The sequence below is a fragment of the Oncorhynchus mykiss genome, chromosome 14, assembly GCF_013265735.2.
Source record: "Oncorhynchus mykiss isolate Arlee chromosome 14, USDA_OmykA_1.1, whole genome shotgun sequence".
NCBI classification, from domain to species: Eukaryota; Metazoa; Chordata; class Actinopteri; order Salmoniformes; family Salmonidae; genus Oncorhynchus; species Oncorhynchus mykiss.
In genome coordinates this window covers 31674792-31700905 of record NC_048578.1, presented here as the reverse complement: position 1 = coordinate 31700905, position 26114 = coordinate 31674792, and the positions used below count along the sequence as shown (strand labels likewise).

The 26114-nt window shown below is 42.9% G+C and overlaps 2 protein-coding genes and 1 long non-coding RNA gene across 4 annotated transcripts in view; 2 read left to right on the top strand and 1 right to left on the bottom strand.

The window, feature by feature from the left end:
• On the top strand, positions 1-20746 carry LOC110487780 (moesin-like). 2 transcript variants are annotated; one of them, XM_036943313.1, is made up of 15 exons: positions 1-440; positions 1486-1536; positions 2571-2654; positions 2757-2852; positions 3177-3299; positions 5757-5908; positions 6224-6307; positions 7901-8047; positions 8784-8880; positions 9010-9173; positions 9262-9392; positions 9511-9671; positions 10759-10842; positions 11699-11848; positions 19905-20746. In XM_036943313.1, exons 1-15 carry the CDS (start codon positions 432-434, stop codon positions 20067-20069), a joined length of 1698 nt encoding a protein of 565 aa, XP_036799208.1. In that variant the 5' UTR covers positions 1-431; the 3' UTR covers positions 20070-20746. The 2 variants fall into 2 exon arrangements, with proteins under 2 accessions (XP_036799208.1, XP_036799209.1); XM_036943314.1 differs by lacking the exon at positions 1486-1536 and having other exon boundaries at positions 2-440.
• LOC118938720 lies at positions 1458-23103 on the bottom strand. The gene is made up of 4 exons (XR_005035980.1): positions 22996-23103; positions 3146-3357; positions 2943-3046; positions 1458-1515 (listed from the first exon to the last, which is right to left on the bottom strand). It is a non-coding gene; the product is annotated as an uncharacterized LOC118938720 (long non-coding RNA).
• Positions 23048-26114, top strand: part of LOC110489130 (androgen receptor) — a 31822-nt gene continuing 28755 nt past the window's right edge. Inside the window, exon 1 of the mRNA XM_036943312.1 lies at positions 23048-24176. Coding sequence (XP_036799207.1) covers positions 23335-24176 — 842 coding nt within the window. The 5' untranslated portion in view covers positions 23048-23334. The remainder of the gene's footprint in view (positions 24177-26114) is intronic.

The following is a 26114-nucleotide window of genomic DNA, read 5'->3' as shown; positions in this document are numbered from 1 at the left end:
ACAAAACAACAACAATGTAGAAGTAGGAATGAATGTCTTGAGTGTTGTATTTACTAATCACTTTTTCCTTGGCTAGTGGCAATGTGGTCTAGGGTTAAGGCTAGGTCTACAGTATATTATCAACATTGCCTTATCATATATCTCATGTGAAAGTATCGTATTCTAAAGGTGGATGTAAATTCAACGTCTTGTGCGCCATTTTGCGGTGGTCCTGTGAGGGTCAAGTGTTAGTACACCGCAATAATCCACCTTGAGTTAGATTCCTGGGCTGCCATTGGATTAGTCCTGAGAACACAACAATGGCTCGTTTTAATTCACCATAATCCCAGTGAATATTGAAAGCACTTTCATATGACTCTGTGGAGAAGAGGCTAATGCCGAAAGAAGAAACTCTCAGGAACGTAATAATATAGGAGATAAAATATTTACAAATGTCTTCTGTGAGTATCCATTTATACTCTTAATCCTATAAAATCTGGATTGAAGTTAAAATGCTGCTGTTTGTGTAAAATTAGGGTAAGATTGTGTAAATGTAGCATTTGACAGTAAAACAAGGCCAACTTTTTCCCATAGTAATGTCTCTGTTGCTCTGTGAGACAGAATAATGGTCTAGAAAACTATTTATTGTATATAATATGCTTACTTCCTTTATTGTGTATTTCACATTTCCTATTTTTATTTATTGTGTTATTTTTCTAGTGTTACATTGTTATTTATTATTGTATTGTTGGGGTTTTGAGTTTTCAAGAATCGCATTTCACGGTACGTGTGCATGTGACATTACAACTTGAAACCAGCCATTTTAAAGGTATTTACGGTATTACTACCCTGAGTTATACCGTGTTTGTTAAAAGTTACATTTTTGTTTGTTAACCACTCACATCAGACACAAATGTTTTTTTAAAGTTTGCGTTTCAACACGTACGTTGTTCTGTGAGATACTTGTAGTACAGTGAGTTCACTCAACTTTGAAACTCAATCTTTTATATCTTAGCACTTTTGAGTAATATAAACATTGTACTTGTAGAAACATTCATATTTTTTTGTGGTTGACGTATCCTGGTCAGAATAGGCCGATGTGATCAACATTAAACATCTGATAATTGGCCTAAATATGGGCCTTCCTGGTTGGCCTGGTCGTCTCTGATCTCAGCTGTTTAGTAACTTTATCCCAATTTGCTCCATAATCAGTGTTAATAAAAAACACCTCGGAAATCCTAGCGGGGGCCACCTGGGATAGGTTTGAACTTATTATATATATTTTTATTGTCCACACAATGTGGAAACTTTCACTAACATGATTGACATCAAAACAACAACAGCAACAATAGAAACCTACACTACAGTTCTGTGTGGATCATGGGGTCCTAGAATAAACCTTCCCCTGTTCTGAGAATACTCTCAACTCTATTTTGTTCTGAGAATTCTCCCTAAATAATATTTAACGTTTAAAAATACCTTGTGGGCTTCATGTTTTGATTGTAGTCCCCTACGACCTCTTGCGATTGGATGATCCTGCAGGTTGAACAGAAAAATGTAAGAAACATAATTATATTATATTTTGGGGGTCTTCTACGTCCCTAAGAACCTAGCACACAATTTTACAATCATAGTAAGAGACATATAATTCGCTTAGCCCCTTAGTACACTGAACAAATATATAAACGCAACATGTAAAGTGTTGGTCCCATGTTTTATGAGCTGAAATAAAAGATCCCAGACATTTTCCAGATGCACAAAAGGCGTATTTCTCAAAAATGTTGTGCACAAATTTGTTTACATCCCTGTTGATGAGCATTTCTCATTCGTCAAGATAATCCATCCACCTGACAGATGTGGCATATCAAGAAGCTGATTAAACAGCATGATAATTACACAGGTGCACCTTGTACTGGCAACAATAAAAGGCCACTCTAAAAGGTGACATTTTGTCACACAACCCAATGCCACAGTCTCAAGTTTTGAGGGAGCGTGCAATTTGCATGCTGACTGCAGGAATGTCCACCAGAGCTGAATGTTAATTTCAGGCGCCTCCAACGTTATTTAAGAGAATTTGGCAGTACGTCCATCCGGCCTCACAACCGCAGACCACGTCTATGGCGTTGTGTGGGCGAGCGGTTTGCTGATGTCAATGTTGTGAGCAGAGTGCACCATGGTGGCGGTGGGGTTATGGTATGGGCAGGCATAAGCTAAGGACAACAAACACAATTGCATTTTATCTAAGTCAATTTGAATGCTCAAAATGCCCATTTAAAAAAAAAAAAGTTATCTGTGACTAACAGATGCATATCTGTATTCCCAGTCATGTGAAACCCATAGATTAGAACCTACTTAATGTATTTCAATTGACTGATTTCCTCATTTGAACTTTGAACTCAGTAAAATCTTTGAAATTGTTGAATGTTGCGTTTATATTTCTGTTCAGTGTATTCTGCATGCCTATCCCTTATTGTAAACCATACTACCTATTATACTAACCATTACTCTATCTATGTGTTTTAATGGGCTATTAAGTTCTCTCTCCTCCCATTCATACTCCAGTTTGTGTCTATGTGAACGCCCTCTGGTAGATCAATGTTCGTGTCACCACCATGGACGCTGAGCTGGAGTTTGCCGTCCTGCCCAGCACCACTGGCAAACAACTCTTCGACCAGGTACGTGGACAGGCGGACGGACGGACAGACAGACAGACAGACAGACAAATCTTTGTTTCCTCGACTATGGACAAACAAGTGATCTTCTTCATTGTTGTGTAGATAGTGAAGACCATCGGGCTGAGAGAGACCTGGTTCTTTGGCCTACAGTACCAGGACAGCAAAGGCTTCTCTACCTGGCTCAAACTCAACAAGAGGGTGAGTACATTCTCACTACTCTCCTCAGACAGTAACAACATATAGGACTGCCTCTTCCGCTGCCCAGCGCTCCTTCTCCAGACGCTCTACCTCCTCCTGGGCAAACGTCCTCCTTCTCCAGACGCTCTGCCTCCTCCTGGGCAAACGTCCTCTCCTTCTCCAGCTCCAGGGCCTGCGAGTCTGCTCATCCAGCTCTGCACGCATGCACGCACGCACACACACACACACACACACAGAGTAAACACACACACACACACACACACCCATGCCCATTCATTCACTTATTAACTCACTCATGTTGTTGCAATGCTGTAATGTTCCCAGGTGACAGCTCAGGATGTACGCAGGGAGAACCCTCTGTTGATAAAGTTCCGGGCCAAGTTCTACCCTGAAGACGTAGCTGAGGAACTGATCCAAGAGGCCACGCAACGACTTTTCTTCCTGCAGGTCACACACACACACACACACGACTACATGCGCATACACAGACACACACACACACGAGCTGGCCAGACACACGTGCACACACACATACATCAAATCAAAGTTTATTTGTCACGTTCACAGGAAACAACAGGTGTGAACAGTACAGAGAAATGTTTACTTACAAGCTTTTCCTCAACAATGCAATGTTCTATATCAAAGGTAAAGGAGACCTGATTGTTTTCATCAAGGATCTCTCTGTACTTTGTTCCATTCATCTTTCCCTTGATCCTGACTAGTCTCCCAGTCCCTGCTGCTAAAGAACATCCCCACAGCATGATACTGCCACCACCATGCTTCACCGTAGGAATGTTGCCAGGTTTCTTCCAGACGTGACGCTTGGCATTGCTTGGAGAGAATCTTGTTTCTCATGGTCTGAGTCCTTCAGGTGCCTTTTGGCAAACTCCATGTGGGCTGTCATGTGCTTTTTACTGAGGAGTGGCTTCCGTCTGACCACTGTCGTGTCTTTACTATCATTAACTGAAGACTGATAGTTTTTATCAAAGATTCTCTGTAATTAGTTATTACACGATCAACTGATTAATCATGTAACTAATTAACTAGGAAGTCGGGGCACCAATGAAAAATATTCAGATTACAAAGTTATAATTTCCTAAAATAACTTTTCAGATATTTTACCTGATCAATTAGCCTTTGAATTAATGAATTATTTACTTTACCTCACGTTAGTCTCATTCCAAACGTCGTAAATTGTTGGTTATCAGCACGAACCCAGTCTTCACTATGAGTCATCCATACATCAATTGTCTTAAATCATTTATTTATTACTAACTAATTCACAGAAATGCATAAACAAACAAACAAACAAGGTAAATGTGGTTACAAGAAATGATAGGAGAATGTGCCCTAGTGGGCTAAACCGGCATGGTGGCTTGTTAGACAAAGGGGGAAGTGGGGGTCGACTAAGAAGTCACTACAGAGTGATAATTATAACAATTGAAATGCTAATCCTTTACACATGAATGCTCACTCATTCGGGAACAATTGCAATCAATATATATATTTACGCTCAGTGTGTCGTCTTGATCGCTGGTGAAAAGTTCATTTCTTTTGTAGAATTGTCCGTCTCTCTCCCTCTCTCTCTCGGTTGTGGTTAGAGGGGATTGTTCAGAGTGACATTCGTTATAGAATGGATGTTTCGGCGGTTGTCGTTCTTCGCTTTCAATGATACCGAATTCCTAGCTGCAGACTAGTAATTAATATCAAAGACTTGTTCTCATTCTGTCGGTATCGATAGTCTAAGAGTTTAACCACGTGGGATGGTTAAAAGATTCAGCAATGGTCTACAACTTTTGTCTTCCTAATGGGGAAAAACATGGTCTGCAACCTTTAGCCTTCTCGTAATTGAGGTAAGCTCGGTCTGCTGATCGAAAACCCGAGTGGGGTTTTTATTTGGAATGGCAGAAAAGGCTGTCCCAGGATGTCTGACCCTAACTGGGCTCAGGGGCGGTCCTCTGATTTAGTTCAAATCCAATTCCCTTTTTTAGTTTTCCTTCATTAAACAGTCCAAAATCACATTGTAAAATTGTGTAAACAGTATCATATTCACTCATTCATCTTATACAACAATTAGATGTAAACCTCATATCTGGGGCTATTATATAAACAGCGTTATGGTAATGTGGCCACACGTCTCCCATGAGCTTCCCCAAGTCGTGACAAATGGACCAGTTCGTAGCTGGATTCTTCACCGATCTTTTATACTTTCTCCGGAACATGAAATTTGTTCTTACCTCAAGTTCTGTGAGGTGGAAGGATTTCCTTTGTCCTTTATGAAAATGTACTCTCTCTATACTATGTGGCAGGGTCTTCTCAGGAATTTACGACCTCTGACCACAGCAGCCTAGTTGAAGGAGGCAAGGGGGAGGCAGGGAGAGGGGGATGGGTTTGCTATACCCAAAGAGGCCAACGTCATGACACCACTATACCATAAAGTCCTGTTTGGTGGAGTACTGCAGAGAAGGTTGTCCTTCTGGAAGGTTCTCCCATCTCCACAGAGGAACTCTGGAGCTCTGTATGAGTGACCATCCTTCCCCAGATCTGTGCCTCGACATAATTCTGTCTCGGAGCTCTACTGACAATTCCTTAGACCTCATGGCTTGGTTTTTGTGGGACCTTATATAGACAGATGTGTGCCTTTCCAAATCATGTCCAATAAATTGAATTTACCACAGGTGGACTCCAATCAAGTTATAAAAACATCTTAAGGATGATAAATGGTAACAGGATGCACCTGAGCTCAATTTCGAGTCTCACATCAAAGGGTTTGTAATGTAGCACAATGTGGAAAAACTCAAGGGATCTGAATTCTTTCCAAATGCACTGTATGTATATTAAGATGTACACAGGTTAGACACACACACACACAGCTCACATTGTTTATAATGTATGTCACTGCAGGTGAAGGAAGGCATCCTGAATGATGATATCTACTGTCCTCCTGAGACGGCTGTGCTGTTGGCCTCCTACTCTGTTCAGACCAAACATGGAGACTACAAGAAGGACTACCACTTCCCTGGTTACCTCAGCAGGGACAAGCTGCTTCCCCAGAGGTGTGTCATCTCTCCCCGTCCCCCTGTGTGACATACCTCAGCCCACAAACAGAAGCTAAACTGGTGATCATTTTGAAGAGAGATCTATTCCAAGTCTCCCTGAACGCTCCTCTGATTGTTGTCTTCCATACTCAGATCAGTGTTGGGGTCAATTCCATTTCATTTAGCAGACACTCTTATACAGAGAGAGTTACCTAGTCTGCTCTGGGATTTGAACCAGCAACCTTTTGGGTACCGGCCCAACGCTCTTAATCACTAGGCTACCATCTTCTCTCTATCCTCCTAATTGACCCTTCTCGGTTCCTTTACCCTTAGGGTTCTGGAGCAGCACAAGCTGAACAAGGAGCAGTGGGAGAATAGGATAAAGGTGTGGCATGAGGAGCACAAGGGAGTGCTGAGGTAAGACCACATGTCCTCTCTACTCACAGTACAATCCAAGTTAACACTGGCTTACTTGTATTGCACTGATTTTACACTGATGTACAAAACATTAAGAACACCTTCCTAAAATGGAGTTTCACCCCCTCTCTTTTTCCCTCAGAACAGCCTCAAATCGTCGGGGCATGGACTTTATAAGGTGTTGAAAACATTGCACAGGGATGCTGGCCCATGTTGACTCCAATGCTTCCCACAGTTGTGTCAAGTTGGCTGGATGTCCTTTGGGTGGTGGACCATTCTTGATACACATGGGAAACTGTTGAGTGTGAAAAACCCAGCAGCTTTGCAGTTCTTGACCCAAACCGATGTGCCTGGCACCTACTACCAGACCCCGTTCAAAGGCACTTAAATATTTTGTCTTGCCCATTCACCCTCTGAATGGCACACATACACAATCCATGTCTCAAGACTTAAACATCCTTCTTTAACCTGTCTCCAATCCTTCATCATCCCTTAATTGAAGTGGATTTAAAAAAAACTAAAGTCAAAGTCCGCACGCACCCCTGTGGAAATCTAATTGGCATAATAAACAAATCCCCATGAAATATCTTTCAGTTTAAGCCAGAGATATCTTTAGTTTGCTTTGGATATGTCCAATCCACCGCATTCGGACTTCTGCATATGTTTGTAAGACCATGAGACATCACAGAAACCTCACAAGATCGTCTGTAGCATCCTAACGGTTTGGCCTAAAAACCACTCTATGTGAAGATGAGACTCTCATGAACACAATGGTGGTTCTCCATTTTGCCCTACGACCCCCACAAGCGTCTTGGTACTCGTCTGAAGTCGGGACAGCCGATCTGCCAACTTCTGTCTGTAGCGTCCCAACAGTTTGGGCTACACACTAATAGGACCCCTCTGTGGAAAGGTCTCACGAACACGTACACATTTTTTTGTTGGTTGTTTTGCTCCACAGGCCACACAAGTCTCGTCTGAAGGTCCCCCAGTACCAGTTGAAAAAACATATGGAATTATACATGGAGAATGTTTAGTGCCAAAAATAAGGGGTGTATAAAAATCTAAAAAAAAAAATCTAAAAAAACAACAACAAATGTTTCCTGATCTTTCTAATATCTCTCAGATGTAGGACAGACACTTCAGAACAAACTTCCTTTACATTTTTTTGGGGGGACTATCTGTTATTCAATGCATTTGCTAATAGCAGTAAGACCAATTTAAAATATTCATCAAATAATAATATTTTTTTGGATGCATCAAGGGGTCTTAAAATTCAAAATAAAATATCTAAATGATCCTTGGTATAACCTTCTTAAAACAATTCCCTCCCACCGGTATATAGACAAGGTTTAGTCTGTAGACTGTAGAGGGTTCAGGTGACATTAATAAGAGATCATAGCTTTCACCTGGATTCACCTGGTCAGTCTATGTAATGGAAAGAGCAGGTATCCTTCATGTTTTGTACACTCAGTGTATGTAGAATGTGCTAAGCATTATGATAGCTGCATACAGAGCATCTTCCTCACTGATTGTCTGTGTCTATGTGTGTCTGTGTCTGTCTCTGTGTCTGTCTCTGTGTCAATCTGTCCCCAGGGAGGATGCCATGGTGGAGTATCTGAAGATAGCTCAGGATCTAGAGATGTATGGAGTCAACTACTTCAGCATCAAGAACAAGAAGTGTTCAGAGCTGTGGCTGGGGGTAGATGCTCTGGGCCTCAACATATACCAGAACACTGACAGGTAGGAACAGTTAACTACACTGAACAAAAATATAAACTCAATATGTCAATTTAGCAGTGCCCCATGGTGGCGGTGGGGTTATGGTATGGGCAGGCATAAGCTACGGACCTCATGTTTCAGCACGATAATGCACGGCCCCGTGTCGCAAGGATCTGTACACAATTCCTGGAAGCTGAAAATGTCCCAGTTCTTCCATGGCGTGCATACTCACCAGACATGTCACCCATTGAGCATGTTTGGAATGCTCTGGATTGAGGAGTACGACAGCCTGTTCCATTTCACACCAATATTAAGGAACTTCACACAGCCATTGAAGAGGAGTGGACAACATTCCACAAGCCACAATCAACAGCCGGATCAACTCTATGTGAAGGAGATATGTCGCGCTGCATGAGGCAAATGGTGGTCACACCACATACTGACTGGTTTTCTGATCCACGCCCCTATCTTTTTTAAAAAGGTATCTGTGACCAACAGATGCATATCTGTATCCCCAGGCATGTGAAATCCATAGATTAGGGCCTAATTTATTTATTTCAATTGACTGATTTCCTTATATGAACTGTAACTCAGTAAAATCTTTGAAATTCTTTGAAATTGTTGTGTTTATATTTTTGTTCAGTATAGATCCGAATTCTCCATAGATTCATCATGATATTAGACTACTTTTGAAGTGTGAAAACATTGGATAAACGTTGATTTTGGAGTGAACTATTCTACAGTGTTTTCTTTATAGGATGACCCCTAAGATCGGCTTCCCATGGAGTGAGATCAGAAACATTTCCTTCAACGACAAGAAGTTTGTTATAAAGCCCATGGACAAGAAAGCCCCGGTACGTCACCTCTGTTTCTTTATCTGCTGTGTTATAATTCAAACCTCTGATAGTACCCGTTTCTTAAGTATAAAAAAAGGTCACTTCATTTTTTTCAAGAGGCATTTGTGGTAAATGAGTCTGTTCCAGGATTTTGTGTTCTACGCCCCTCGTCTGCGGATCAACAAGCGTATCCTGGCGCTGTGCATGGGGAACCATGACCTGTACATGAGGAGGAGGAAGCCAGACACCATCGAGGTCCAGCAGATGAAAGCCCAGGCCCGTGAGGAGAAGACTAAGAGACAGATGGAGAAGTGAGGACAGAGACATGGAGAAAAGAGAGAGAGAGAGAGATGAGTTTGTTAGCACATGTTTACTCATCCCTTGTGTCCCTCGTTCCAGAGCTCTGCTCGAGAGCGAGAAGAAGAAAAGGGAGAATGCGGAGAAGGAGACAGAGAAGATCGCCAGAGAAACCATGGAGCTGATAGGCAGGCTGAAACAGATTGAGGAAGAGACCAAGAAAGCTCAGGAAGGTCAGACTCATTCTGTCATCTGACAGTGTGTGTGCTGTATGTGCATGCATGCTTGTGTGTGTTCATATTATTTTGTGTGTGTGTGCATGTGTGCGTGTGTGTGTATGTGTATGTGTAGAGCTGGATAAGAGGACTCGCAGGGCCCTGGAGCTGGAGAAAGAGAGGACGTTTGCCCAGGAGGAGGCAGAGCGTCTGGAGAAGGAGCGCAGGGCAGCGGAAGAGACCAAGGCAGCCCTCCTACAGCAGTCAGAGAGCCAGATGAAGAACCAGGAGAACCTGGTACACACACACACATAGACACACACACACATAGATAGACAGACAGACACCACACAAAGACAGACAGATAGCCACACATACATAGACAGACAGAGACAGACAGACAGACAGCCACACAGACAGACAGACAGACAGACAGACAGACAGACAGACACACACACACACACACACACACACACACACACACACACACACACACACACGCACTATACATACACATGGATTTAGTACTGTAGATATGTGGTGGTGGTGGAGTAGGTGCCTGAGGGCACACAGTGTGTTGTGAAATCTGTGAATGTATTATAATGTTTTTAAAATTGTATAAACTGCCTTCATTTTGCTGCTTTGACAGCAGCTAATGGGGATCCATAATAAATACAAATAGACAGACAGACCGACAGACCGACAGACAGACAGACAGACGGACAGACAGACAGACAGACAGACAGCCACACAGACAGACAGACAGACAGACAGCCACACAGACGGACGGACGGACGGACGGACAGACAGACAGACAGACAGACAGCCACACAGACAGACGGACAGACAGACAGACAGCCACACAGACAGACAGACAGACAGACAGACAGACAGCCACACAGACAGACAGACAGACAGACAGACGGACAGACAGACAGCCACACACACAGACAGACAGACAGACAGACGGACAGACAGACAGACAGCCACACAGACGGACAGACAGCCACACAGACGGACAGACAGACGGACGGACGGACGGACGGACAGACAGACAGACACACAGACAGACAGACGGACAGACAGACAGACAGCCAGACAGACAGACAGACAGAAAGACAGCCACACAGACGGACGGACGGACGGACGGACGGACGGACGGACGGACGGACAGACAGACAGACAGACAGACAGCCACACAGACAGACAGACGGACGGACGGACAGACAGACAGACAGACAGACAGACAGACAGACAGACAGACAGACAGACAGCCACACAGACAGACGGACGGACGGACGGACGGACAGACAGACAGACAGACAGACCGACGGACAGACGGACACTAGGAGAATCATTTATTATTCTAAGGTTCTTTTTCCAGGCTACTGATCTGACCTCTAAGATCTCCCTTCTGGAGGACGTAAAGCAGAAGAAGGACGACGATACAAAGAGATGGCAGAAAAGGGTGAGAGAATAAATTAATAAATGAAGGAATTAATGAATAAATGTGTGTGTGTGCCAGCGTAACCCTCCATCTAACCACAGTGATTAAATGAGAGTGTGTGTGTGTGTGTGTGATAGCGTAACCCCCCATCTAACCACAGTGATTAAATGTGAGTGTGTGTGTGTGCTAGCGTAACCCTCCATCTAACCACAGTGATTAAATGTGAGTGTGTGAGTGTGTGTGTGTGCTAGCGTAACCCTCCATCTAACCACAGTGATTAAATGTGAGTGTGTGAGTGTGTGTGTGTGTGCTAGCGTAACCCTCCATCTAACCACAGTGATTAAATGTGAGTGTGTGAGTGTGAGTGTCTGTGTGTGCTAGCGTAACCCTCCATCTAACCACAGTGATTAAATGTGAGTGTGTGAGTGTGAGTGTGTGTGTGTGCTAGCGTACCCCTCTATCTAACCACAGTGATTAAATGTGAGTGTGTGAGTGTGAGTGTGTTTGTGTGTGTGTGCTAGCGTAACCCTCTATCTAACCACAGTGATTAAATGTGTGTGTGAGTGTGTGTGTGTGTGTGTGCTAGCGTTATCCTCTATCCAACCACAGTGATTCAATGTGAGCGAGCGTGAGTGTGAGTGAGCGTTTGAGTGTGTGTGAGTGAGTGCGTGTGAGTGTGTGTGTTATCCTCTATCTAACCACAGTGCTTCAATGTGAGCGAGCGTGTGTGAGTGTGTGAGTGAACATGTGTGTGCGTGTGTGTGTGTGTGTGTGTGTGATAGCGTTATCCACTCTGAGCGGTCATGTGTGTGTTTGTCATCTGGCGGTCATGGTGGATGTTGATTTGAAGACTAAAGTAATTCGTGTCCACATCCAGGACTCTGTGCAGGGGGACCACGACGAGACCGACGAGAGCAGCGCCGAGGCCAGCGCCGAGCTGACGTCACCAGGCATGGTCAGAGACCGCAGCGAGGAGGAACGCATGACGGAGGCTCAGAAGAATGAACGGCTACAGAAACACCTCAAGGTCAGAAACACCTAACTTAAAGGGGAACTCTACTTTTTTCACCCATTAGTTCACTGTTGATACGGTCCCAAAATGTTTTTCATGTCAGCAGTCAAGTTGTCAAGATATTGGATTTTCATGAAGAAAAGTGTCACCAACCACATCATCATGATGATCCTTGCTCCAAGATGGCATAGCAGTCAGACGTTTTTTGTCCTCGTCTTGTCGTGTCCCATATATATACAGTAGGGCAAAAAAGTATTTAATCAGCCACCAATTGTGCAAGTTCTCCCACTTAAAAAGATGAGAGAGGCCTGTCATTTTCATCATAGGTACACTTCAACTATGACAGACAAAATGAGAAAAAAAATCCAGAAAATCACATTGTAGGATTTGTAATGAATTTATTTGCAAATTATGGTGGAAAATAAGTATTTGGTCACCTACAAACAGGGACTCAAAATCTGCAGTGCCAGACGTGTCCCCCTGCTTAAGCCAGTACATGTCCAGGCCCATCTGAAGTTTGCTAGAGAGCATTTGGATGATGCAGAAGAAGATTGGGAGAATGTCATATGGTCAGATGACACCAAAATATAACTTTTTGGTAAATACTCAACTCGTCGTGTTTGGAGGACAAAGAATGCTGAGTTGCATCCAAAGAACACCATACCTACTGTGAAGCATGGGGGTGGAAACATCATGCTTTGGGGCTGTTTTTCTGCAAAGGGACCAGGACGACTGATCCGTGTAAAGGAAAGAATGAATGGGGCCATGTATCGTGAGATTTTGAGTGAAAACCTCATTCCATCATCAAGGGCATTGAAGATGAAATGTGGCTGGGTCTTTCAGCATGACAACGAAGGAGTGGTTTCGTAAGAAGCATTTCAAGGTCCTGGAGTGGCCTAGCCAGTCTCCAGATCTCAACCCCATAGAAAATCTTTGAAGGGAGTTGAAAGTCTGTGTTGCCCAGCAACAGCCCCAAAACAACACTGCTCTAGAGGAGATCTGCATGGAGGAATGGGCCAAAATACCAGCAACAGTGTGTGAAAACCATGTGAAGACTTACAGAAAAATACTTATTTTCCACCATAATTTGCAAATAAATTCATTACAAATCCTACAATGTGATTTTCTGGATTTTTTTTCTAATTTTGTCTGTCATAGTTGAAGTGTACCTATGATGAAAATTACAGGCCTCTCTCATCTTTTTAAGTGGGAGAACTTGCACAATTGGTGGCTGACTAAATACTTTTTTTCCCCACTGTATATATATATTTACAACTTTCTTCGCATACCTTTTTATACATCTTTTTTATTTTCCATAAACTCATCTTCAAAACACTCTCCTGCAACCAGCCTCACCAATTTATATTTAAAAAAAAGAAAGTATTATTTACCTCAAATCTGTAATCCTCCATAGAAGCTAACCAGAAGCTAGCCAGAAGCTAGCCCAGAAGCTAATCCATAAACTAGCCAGAAGCTAGCCAGAAGCTAATCCAGAAGCTAGCCTGAAGCTAACCAGAAGCTAATCAGAAGCTAGTTAGCTTCTTTACTGGCTAATCGCTAGTTTTCAGCTAACCACAGTTTGTGGTCATCAGCTATCCTTTAGCTCAAAAATCTATCGGCAGTTTTGTACGGCGCGGCTCGGACCGGAACATACCAGACCTATTTTTCTCTCCATGTCCCCGGATTTCAACAGCTAACTCTGGACATTTATACCTGGATCTCGCAGTTAGCTAGCTGCTCTCCGTGTAACTATCGGCTTACGACGATTCCGGAGCAAACATCAATTATTTCGGAGCTAGCCAGCTGAAGAGTTCCATCAGTCACTCCTGGGCTACAATCACCTATCCGGACCCGTTTTACTGCCAACGCGGAGCCCCACCAGGCCTTCACAACTGGACTACCGACGTTATCTACCCGAGGGAGTTATCCAGCTGGCTCCTCCGTCGCGATGTTACCTGAATGCCCATCTGCGGTCCGCTAATCGTTAGCTGTCTTATCGGCTGCTATCTGAATAGACCTATCGGACAATTTATTATTATTCTTTTTTTCTTTTTTTCTTGGGCCTCTATAACTATATCTATTGTTTTCTTTGGGCGAATTGGATTCATCCCCTCTACCACACGGAACCCCACTAATCCTACCGACGGAAACGCACGAGGTGGCTAAAAACAGACCTCCATCTGGTGCTAGCTTGCTACCGATGGCCCGGCTAGCTGTCTGAATCGCCGTGACCCCAACCAACCTCACTACTCACTGGACCCTTTTGATCACTCGACTAAGCATGCCTCTCCTTAATGTCAATATGCCTTGTCCATTGCTGTTCTGGTTCGTGTTTATTGGCTTATTTCACTGTAGAGCCTCTAGTCCTGCTCACTATACCTTATCCAACCTATTAGTTCCACCACCCACACATGCGATGACCTCCTCTGGTTTCAATGATGTTTCTAGAGACATTATCTCTCTCATCATCACTCAATACCTAGGTTTACCTCCACTGTATTCACATCCTACCATACCTTTGTCTGTACATTATACCTTGAAGCTATTTTATCGCCCCCAGAAACCTCCTTTTACTCTCTGTTCCAGACGTTCTAGACGACCGATTCTTATTGCTTTTCGCCGTACCCTTATCCCACTCCTCCACTTTTCCTCTGGTGATGTAGAGGTGAATCCAGGCCCTGCAGTGCCTAGCTCCACTCCTATTCCCCAGGCGCTCTCTTTTGATGACTTCTGTAACCGTAACAGCCTTGGTTTCATGCATGTTAACATTAGAAGCCTCCTCCCTAAGTTTGTTTTATTCACTGCTTTAGCACACTCTGCCAACCCGGATGTTCTAGCTGTGTCTGAATCCTGGCTTAGGAAGACCACCAAAAATTCAGACATTTTCATCCCAAACTATAACATTTTCAGACAAGATAGAACTGCCAAAGGGGGCGGTGTTGCAATCTACTGCAAAGATAGCCTGCAGAGTTCTGTCCTACTATCCAGGTCTGTACCCAAACAATTTGAACTTCTACTTTTAAAAATCCACCTCTCTAAAAACAAGTCTCTCACCGTTGCCGCCTGCTATAGACCACCCTCTGCCCCCAGCTGTGCTCTGGACACCATATGTGAACTGATTGCCCCCATCTATCTTCAGAGCTCATGCTGCTAGGCGAGTAAAACTGGAACATGCTTAACACCCCAGCCATCCTACAATCTAAGCTTGATGCCCTCAATCTCACACAAATTATCAATGAACCTGCCAGGTACCTCCCCATAGTGTTAAACACGGGCACCCTCATAGATATCATCCTAACCAACTTGCCCTCTAAATACACCTCTGCTGTCTTCAACCAAGATCTCAGCGATCACTGCCTCATTGCCTGCATCCGTAATGGGTCAGCGGTCAAACGACCTCCACTCATCACTGTCAAACGCTCCCTGAAACACTTCAGCGAGCAGGCCTTTCTAATCGACCTGGCCCAGGTATCCTGGAAGGATATTGACCTTATCCTGTCAGTAGAGGATGCCTGGTTATTTTTTTTAAATGCCTTCCTCGCCATCTTAAATAAGCATGCCCCATTCAAGAAATTTAGAACCAGAAACAGATATAGCCCTTGGTTCTCTCCAAACCTGACTGCCCTTAACCAACACAAAAACATCCTATGGCGTTCTGCATTAGCATCGAACTGCCCCCGTGATATGCAGCTGTTCAGGGAAGCTAGAAACCATTATACACAGGCAGTTAGAAAAGCCAAGGCTAGCTTTTTCAAGCAGAAATTTGCTTCCTGCAACACTAACTCAAAAAGGTTCTGGGACACTGTAAAGTCCATGGAGAATAAGAACACCTCATCCCAGCTGCCCACTGCACTGAAGATAGGAAACACTGTCACCGCTGATAAATCCACTATAATTGAGAATTTCAATAAGCATTTTTCTACGGCTGGCCATGCTTTCCACCTGGCTACTCCTACCCCGGTCAACAGCACTGCACCCCCCACAGCAACTCGCCCAAGCCTTCCCCATTTCTCCTTCTCCCAAATCCAGTCAGCTGATGTTCTGAAAGAGCTGCAAAATCTGGACCCCTACAAATCAGCCGGGCTAGACAATCTGGACCCTTTCTTTCTAAAATTATCTGCCCAAATTGTTGCCACCCCTATTACTAGCCTGTTCAACCTCTCTTTCCACCTGGAAAGATTCCCAAAGATTGGAAAGCAGCTGCGGTCATCCCCCTCTTCAAAGGGGGTGACACTCTTGACCCAAACTGCTACAGACCTATTTCTATCCTACCCTGCCTTTCTAAGGTCTTTGAAAGCCAAGTCAACAAACAGATTACCGACCATTTTGAATCTCACCATACCTTCTCTGCTATGCAATCTGGTTTCAGAGCTGGTCATGGGTGCACCTCAGCCACGCTCAAGGTTCTAAACGATATCTTAACCGCCATCGATAAGAAACATTACTGTGCAGCCGTATTCATTGATCTGGCCAAGCCTTTCGACTCTGTCAATCACCACATCCTCATCGGCAGGCTCGACAGCCTTGGTTTCTCAAATGATTGCCTCGCCTGGTTCACCAACTACTTCTCTGATAGAGTTCAGTGTGTCAAATCGGAGGGTCTGCTGTCCGGACCTCTGGCAGTCTCTATGGGGGTGCCACAGGGTTCAATTCTTGGACCGACTCTCTTCTCTGTCTGTATACATCAATGATGTCGCTCTTGCTGCTGGTGAGTCTCTGATCCACCTCTACGCAGACGACACCATTCTGTATACTTCTGGCCCTTCTTTGGACACTCTGTTAACAACCCTCCAGGCAAGCTTCAATGCCATACAACTCTCCTTCCGTGGCCTCCAATTGCTCTTAAATACAAGTAAAACTAAATGCATGCTCTTCAATCGATCGCTGCCTGCACCTGCCCGCCTGTCCAACATCACTACTCTGGATGGCTCTGACTTAGAATACGTGGACAACTACAAATATCTAGGTGTCTGGTTAGACTGTAAACTCTCCTTCCAGACCCACATCAAACATCTCCAATCCAAAGTTAAATCTAGAATTGGATTCCTATTTCGCAACAAAGCATCCTTCACTCATGCTGCCTAACATACCCTTGTAAAACTGACCATCCTACCAATCCTCGACTTCGGCGATGTCATTTACAAAATAGCCTCCAACACCCTACTCAACAAATTGGATGCAGTCTATCACAGTGCAATCCGTTTTGTCACCAAAGCCCCATATACTACCCACCATTGCGACCTGTACGCTCTCGTTGGCTGGCCCTCGCTTCATACTCGTCGCCAAACCCACTGGCTCCATGTCATCTACAAGACCCTGCTAGGTAAAGTCCCCCTTATCTCAGCTCGCTGGTCAACATAGCATCACCCACCTGTAGCACGCGCTCCAGCAGGTATATCTCTCTGGTCACCCCCAAAACCAATTCTTTCTTTGGCTGCCTCTCCTTCCAGTTCTCTGCTGCCAATGACTGGAACGAACTACAAAAATCTCTGAAACTGGAAACACTTATCTCCCTCACTAGCTTTAAGCACCAACTGTCAGAGCAGCTCACAGATTACTGCACCTGTACATAGCCCACCTATAATTTAGCCCAAACAACTACCTCTTTCCCTACTGTATTTAATTTATTTATTTTGCTCCTTTGCACCTCATTATTTTTATTTCTACTTTGCACATTCTTCCATTGCAAATCTACCATTCCAGTGTTTTACTTGCTATATTGTATTTACTTTGCCACCATGGCCTTTTTTTGCCTTTACCTCCCTTATCTCACCTCATTTTCTCACATCGTATATAGACTTGTTTATACTGTATTATTGACTGTATGTTTGTTTTCCTCCATGTGTAACTCTGTGTCGTTGTATGTGTCAAACTGCTTTGCTTTATCTTGGCCAGGTCGCAATTGTAAATGAGAACTTGTTCTCAACTTGCCTACCTGGTTAAATAAAGGTGAAATAAAAAAATAACAATTTTAAATTATGATGTAAAAGGCATCAAAGGTGACACTTTGCTTCCGGAAAGTCCAATATCTTGAAAACTTGGCTGCTGACATGCAAAACATTTTGGGACCGTATCAGCAGTGGACTAATGAAACAAATACTAAAATTATGTTTTTTAGTGAAGTTCCCCTTTAACCCATAACCTATGACCTTTAATTAATCCTAACCTATAACCTATGACCTTTAATTAACCCTAACTCATGACCATGACGGAGGCCCAGAAGAACAAACGACTGAAGAAACACCTCAACACCTCAAGGTCAGACAGTCAGACCCTAACTTAACCCATAACGCATTTGTATTTATTAAGGATCCCCTACTCTTCCTGGGGTCCAGCAACATTAAGGCAGTTATATACAATTAAAAATATTACATGACATTACATTTCATGACACTTTTCACAACACATTTTGTTCCTTTAGGCCACTATTCTATTATCACATATCTACAATACAAAATCCATGTGTAAGTGTGTGTAGATGTGTGTGTCTTATCATGTGTGTATGCCTGTGTGTGTGTCTCTTCACAGTCCAAGCTGTTCCATAAGGTGCATTTTTATCTGTTTTTTAAATCTAATTTTACTGCTTGCATTAGTTACCTAATGTGGAATAGAGTTCCATGTAGTCATGGCTCTGTGTAGTACTGTGCACATCCCGTAGTCTGTTCTGGACTTGGGGACTGTGAAGAGACCTCTGGTGGCATGTCTTGTGGGGTACGAATGGGTGTCTGAGCTGTGTGCTAGTAGTTTAAACAGACTCCTCGGTGCATTCAGCATGTCAACACTTCTTACAAAAACAAGTAGTGATGAAGTCAATCTCTCTTCCACTTTGAGCCATGAGAGATTAGCTCTCCGTGTACATTTAAGGGCCAGCCGTACTGCCCTGTTCTGAGCCAATTCTAATTTTCCGAGATCCCTCTTTGTGGCACCTGACCATACGACTGAACAGTAGTCCAGGTGCGACAAAACTAGGGCCTGTAGGACCTGCCTTGTTGATAGTACTGTTAAGAAGGCAGAGCATCGCTTTATTATGGACAGACTTCTCCCCATCTTAGCTACTGTTGTATCAATATGTTTTGACCATGACAGTTTACAATCCAGGGTTACTCCTAGTAGTTTAGTCACCTCAACCTGTTCAATTTCCACATTATTTATTACAAGATTTAGTTGAGGTTTAGGTTTTAGTAAATTATTTGTTACAAATATAATGCTTTTAGTTTTTGAAATATTCAGGACTAACTTATTCCTTGCCAACCATTCTGAAACTAACTGCAGCTCTTTGTTAAGAGTTGCAGTCAATTCAGTCGCTGTGGTAGCTGCTGTGTATAGTGTTGAGTCACTACACACGTCACTCAAAGTCAGTGGCATGTCGTTAGTAAAGACTGAAAAAAGTAAGGGGCCTAGTCAGCTGCCCTGGGGAATTCCTGATTCGATCCTGGATTATGTTTGATAGGCTTCCATTAAAGAACACCCTCTGTGTTCTGTTAACTCTTTATCCACACGATAGCAAGGGGTGTAAAGCCATAACACATACGTTTTTCCAGCAGACTATGATTGATAATGTCAAAAGCCGCACTGAAGTCTAACAAAACAGCTTATAAAAACTTTTTACTATCAATTTCTCTCAGCCAATCATCAGTCATTTGTGTAAGTGCCGTGCTTGTTGAATGTCCTTCCCTGTAAGCGTGCTGAAAGTCTGTTGTCAATTTGAGAGTAAAATAGCATGTATCTGGTCAAACACAATTTTTTCCCAGAAGTTTAATAAGGGTTGGTAACAGGCTGATTGGTTGGCTATTTGAAAAATAAAGGGGGCTTTACTACTCATTTATTTATTTATATTGTTATTTTTTTACCCCATTTTCTCCCCAATTTCGTGGTATCCAATTGGTAGTTACAGTCTTGTCCCATCGCTGCAACTCCCGTACGGACTCGGGAGAGGCGAAGGTCAAGAGCCTTGCATCCTCCTCTTAGACGACATGCGTTACACATGCACCACACATTCTTTCCCATGTATAGTACATTATGTTGACGCTACACCAGTTTATTTGTGTCCTTGTTGTCCGTTTGTCCTCAGGCCCTGAGTAGTGAGTTGGCCAGCGCTCGAGACGACAGTAAGAATACTCCCAATGACCTGATCCACGCGGAGAACGTTAAGGCCGGCCGGGACAAGTACAGGACCCTCCGTCAGATACGACAGGGCAACACCAAGCAACGCATTGACGAGTTTGAGTCCATGTGAAGGAACGAAAGAATGCGAATGAGAGAGAAGGTGTGTGTGTGTGTGCGCGTGTGTGGGAGTGTGGGAGTGAGAGAGAGTGAAAGAGAGAGAGAGTGAGTGAGAGGGAGAGAGAGAGAGAACAAGAGTCTGTACTGAATCTATGTATTTAAATGGGAGTCATATAGGCAGGTACAGTGTAATTACTAAGTCATTAATGCTTCTCCCCAGTAGTGTGTTGTCCCCTGTGACTAAAGAGTGCCAACTTCATGGGATTTGTAGTTTGGTCAAGTAAAATTCTGTGGACTACAGACTGTAGGCTACTAGTACCACAATCAAAGTGAGTGATGATACTATTAATCATAATATATCATAATTTATGCTGCTTTTGCTCATGGTTTTTGCAATCTTGAAAGAATCTATGCAAAATAAATATTAGCTGATATAGCATGAAAACCATATTTGTATGTATAGATAGATTAGTGACAGGAAGGGAATGGATAGATTAGTGAGAGGAAGGGTATGGATAGATTAGTGACGTGAAGGGTTTGAGCTTAATTGCAATATTTTCTTAGGATGTTATTTCACAGGTACAGTTGAAGTCGGAAGTTTACATACACTAAGTTGACTGTGCCTTTAAGCAGCTTGGAAAATTCCAGAAAATTATGTCATGGCTTTAGAAGCTTCTGATAGGCTAATTGACATAATTTGAGTCAACTGGAGGTGTACCTGTGGATGTATTTCAAGGCCTACCTTCAAACTCAGTGCCTCTTGACATCATGGGAAAACCAAAAGAAATCAGCCAAGACCTCAGAAAAAAAATTGTAGACCCCCACAAGTCTTGTTCATCCTTGGGACCAATTTCCAAACGCCTGACGGTACCATGTTAATTTGTACAAACAATAGTACGCAAGTATAAACACCATGGGACCACGCAGCCATCATACCACTCAGGAAGGAGACTCGTTCTGTCTCCTAGAGAGGAATGTACTTTGGTGCGAAAAGTTCAAATCAATCCCAGAACAACAGCAAAGGACCTTGTGAAGATGCTACAACATAATCTATTTCCACAATAAAACGATTCCTCCACAGTAAAATGATTCCTATATCGACATAACCTGAAAGGCCGCTCAGCAAGGAAGAAGCCACTGCTCCAAAACCACCATAAAAAAGCCAGACTACGGTTTGCAACTGCACATGGGGACAAAGATTGTACTTTTTGGAGAAATGTCCTCTGGTCTGATGAAACATAAATAGAACTGTTTGGCCATAATGACCATTGTTATGTTTGGAGGAAAAAGGGGGAGGCTTGCAAGCTGAAGAACATGTGAAGCACGGGGGTGGCAGCATCATGTTGTGAGGGTGCTTTGCTACAGAAGGGACTGGTGCACTTCACAAAATAGATGGCGTCATGAGGAAGCAAAATTATGTGGATATATTGAAGCAACATCTCAAGACATCAGTCAGGAAGTTAAAGCTTGGTCGCAAATGGGTCTTCCATATGGACAATGACCCCAAGCATACTTTCAAAGTTGTGGCAAAATGGCTTAAGGTATTGGAGGTATTGTCAAGGTATTGGAGTGGCCATCGCAAAACTTTGAACTCAATCCAATAGAAAATTTGTGGGCAGAACTGAAAAAGTGTGTGAGAGCAAGGAGGCCTACAAACCTGACTCAGTTACACCAGATCTGTCAGGAGGAATGGGCCAAAATTCACCCTACTTATTGTGGGAAGCTTGTGGAAGGCTACCTGAAATATTTGACCCAAGTTAAACAATTTAAAGGCAATGCTACCAAATACTAATTGAGTGTATGTAAACTTCTGACCCACTGGGAATGTGATGAAAGAAATAAAAGCTTAAATATATCACTATCACTACTATTATTCTGACATTTCACATCTTAAAATAAAGTGGTGATCCTAACTGACCTAAGACAGGGAATTTTTACCAGGATTAAATGTCAGAAATTGTGAAAACTGAGTTTAAATGTATTTGGCTAAGGTGTATGTACACTTCTGACTTGAACTGTATCAATGAGTACAACATCCATTGCAAAGTGTTTTGCTATGACTCCAATAAATACCATTAACCAACACTGAATATGTGTTGAGTGCTGTGTATTTTGCTACTGTATCACTCTAGGCATACATTATTGTACTTGATGTGAGTGTGTTTGTTGTTTTATGTGTGTGTGTGTGTGTGTGTGTGTGTGTGTGTGTGTGTCTGACATATGTTTGTACGAAGTGTGTGTGTTTTTCAGTAGGCATGTTATGACTGAAAACATATAGTAAGGACTGTTTAAAAAAATACATATTGATTCCACATACAATTGTAAAATAACCAGCTGGAGCAAAAATGTTGTTGAGCCAACTCACAATCATATTGCAGCTGGTTGCTTTAAGTTGAATCAACATCTTTATTTTTTGTATACAGTGTTATAAAATCTGAGGTCTACTATTCTGGAAGGCAAAATCCCTCCCTAGGGAAAATACAGTTATGTTCTTTGGGAAGTAGGCTATTGAGCAGCTCAGTTACATTAAATTTGAGTCAATTAGCAGAAGCTCTTATCCCGATAGACTTACAATTAGTGCATTCATCTTAAGGTACTGTAACGCGGTGGACATAGCTTTCAATCACTTTTTTAAATACATTACCGGAGAGTCTGTGGGTCAGAAAAACACTAACAAGTCACTGTTGTTGTGTTATTACACTGAAGGAGGAGGAGAGCACACACTGTGTTTTGACTGGGAGATAAGAGGAACCAGCAACAGAGGCACTCTTGTCTCTTCAACTTTATTAAAACTATATTTCAAATATACTTTACAGTGAGAATAGCAACAGTCAAATAAGTAACATACATATTTAGATCGACATGGATTTAGAACCATATACATTTAGAACAATGTGTTATAAACAGACAATAATAATACGGTATAGAATGCACTTTACCCCACACAAGTCTCAACTTGGACACGCGCCAGCCATTCCCTTCACTGAGCTGCGGAGGTCACACCCGAATGAGCAAAGCGCGGAGGCGTCGAAGTGACTTGTTGTTAATGTAGATCCCGTAGTTCGATGTGGTTATAGGTGGTGGCCAGACATAACGACATAGCAGGAGTCTCCGGTGACACGGTTGCGTTTGGATTTGACGTAGTTGCTTCTACTCTCACATTACGGGACATTTTTTTTGTAGCTCCTCGAGTTTTAGGTTCTACTGTGCACAACTGAGACCTAGAGATCACGTATTTGTTTAGAACCGTGCGCGTCTGTGACGGAATCAAAACAACAATGCAGAGTGACACAAATAAATCACATACAGCCAATGAATTAAGTGACGCGGTGCCTGTGTTTTTAGGTTTGAGTTCGCAGTTTAACGAGATAGTGGATAATGGACGGGGCGACATTCCGTTCGCTGCAGACAGCGGCCCAAATTACGGAAACCGTTTCTCCGTCTCGGAGGATTTTGGAGCTGGCGCCAGTTTGACCTCATTAGCCACCCAGATGTCGAGGAAAACGATAATTATATCAAATGGGCCATCATTCGAAGTAAATCAAGACATTTGTGGACAAAATGACTCGGGTTTTTTACAAACTCTGGAGCGCGAAAGGGACTGCGAATGGAACGTGACAAGGCCTACGCACGATTTGGAGATGGCCCAAGGTCTCCGTAAAAACTCGGACATGTTAGTGAATCTGGATAACGGTAACGCAGTGCCCTCTCAGTTTGACGAACTGTTACCTTTAAGTTCTCCATTACGTAAAGACCCCCCAGCCCTGGTGTTTGGTAGGGACTTTCCGGACACATCGGCAGTCAATTACCAAACCCAAAGCAGCCGTAACATCAAAATCGAACCAGGGCATGAGGGACCCTGTCCCGTGGCGGATGGATCTTGGTTCTGTAAATATTGTGACAACGGAAATTGCATGTCTCGTGGAGCACGTAAACCCTTTCCATGTACCTCGTTCTCTGGGGTTAACTATACGGACTATGAGTCTGGGATGCCACAGGAGTTTCATGTCCAGGCGCAAAGTTACCAAAGTGTGATGATGGGTGAAAGGGGTCTCCAAGTGTATCATTCCGCTATCAAGAAGGATAGTTCTGGATGGATGGGTGCTGACCCCAGTTTGAGGTAGATATACTCTTTATAAGACATTTTATTTAAATTGTTTGTTTGTTTCCCATAATTACCAAGCGGGCCAGAGGAACATCAATGTAGCTTCTCTAACTATGTTTGTGTCATCATAACAAAACAACAGTTGTTATAATCTGTCAAATTCAATAATAGTTGTAATGCCATCTGTTATATTGTTATGACAGTATTATGTAGAGTTAAGTGTTGTGATGCTTCTGGATGGCACCATATTCACTATGTGTCCTCCCATTTGAGATGCAGCCTTACAGCTTACCTGGTAAAATAAGGGTAAAAAAAACAAAAACATTCTGACCAGACCACAAGCACACGTGTGTCCACATGCCCTATCACGCACATGTTGATTTTGTCCACCACACACCAGGCACGATCAGGACACACAAATTGAAATATCAAAACAAACTCTGAACCAACTATATTCATTTGGAAAATAATTCAACATTTATGGCAATAGCTAGCTTGCTGTTGCTAGCTAATTTGTTCTGGGATATAAACATTGGGTTGTTATTTTATCTGGAATGCACAAGGTCCTCCACTCCGACAACTAATCCAACAATAAAAGGGTAAACCCAGTTAGTTTCTAGTAATCTATCCTACTTCAGACTTCTTCTTCTTCTTTGGACTTTATATGGCAGTTGGCAACCAACTTTAAGGTGCATTACCACCACCAACTGGACGAGAGTGTGGACCTCAGTTCGTCTTTCAATCACCCACGTGGGTATATGTTCCTAAAAAACAATTTTGGAGATGACACATGGGTATATGCTCCTAAAAACCAATGAGGAGATGGGAGAGGTGGGACTTAAAGCACGTCAAGCGTCACAAATAGAACCAAGTTCTATTTTAGCGCCTGGCTATGCAGACGCTCGTTGACGAGCGCGAGCAGTGTGGGTGCAATGATTGAATAACGTGTGCGTAAATATATTTTGCAACGCTCGTGCACGCGATGGGATTGGTGTGGTAAGCATGTTAGTGAATATCCATTTTAACATGTGACCTAATTCCCTTCACCAGCTGCCTCAGAGACTCACTACAATATCCCCTTGCTGGAGAGGACAGACTGCAGCTGTCTTTTCCAGCATGGCCGTCTACTGACTACTACCCACCAGTGGGTCTGCCCCTGACACAACTGTTTACTTCCTAACCAGTGTTTATTTAAGGGGTATTAGAGTAATAGGCTTCCAGTCAACTATCCGCTGGCCTTCAACTAACCAGGTGTAATGTATTTAGTCTCAATCCGCCAGCCCATTAGGACATTTGGCAACACTCACCACTTAAAGATGCACTATGCAGAAATCACTAAGCCATTTCCTGGTTGCTGAAATTCTAATAGTTTGCCTAATTTCAGTTAATGGGACCAAAGCAAGCAAGTATAATGTAGACAATGATTGTTCCATTTAAAGATCTGTGAAATATATTTTCCATAAGCAAACACATTGTATTTTCTGCTATTTGAAGCTGGTGTACAAGCCGAAAGTAAAAGACGCAAAAAAACATACTTAAGCATGGGAAGTATAGAAACAGCGCATATAGAACAGATATACTGCTTCTTAGACATGCTTTCAATGAGAACGACAGATCTATTACTCACATTTCTATGTGAATTTGGTCAGGCTGCCCCAAAAGTGACATATTGCAGCTTTAATAATTAGGGGCACAGCTTTGGGACATAATATACAGTACCAGTCAAAAGTTTAGAATCAAATTGTATTACACATTTTTAGCAGATGTTATCGTGAGTGTAGCGAAATGCTTGTGCTTCTAGTTCTGACTGTGCAGCAATATCTAACAAGTAATATAACAATTCCACACAACAAATCAAAACTATGAAATAACACATATGGAATCATGTAGTAACCAAAAAAGTGTTATGCAAAACAAAATATATTTGAGATTCTTCAAAGTAGCCACCCTTTG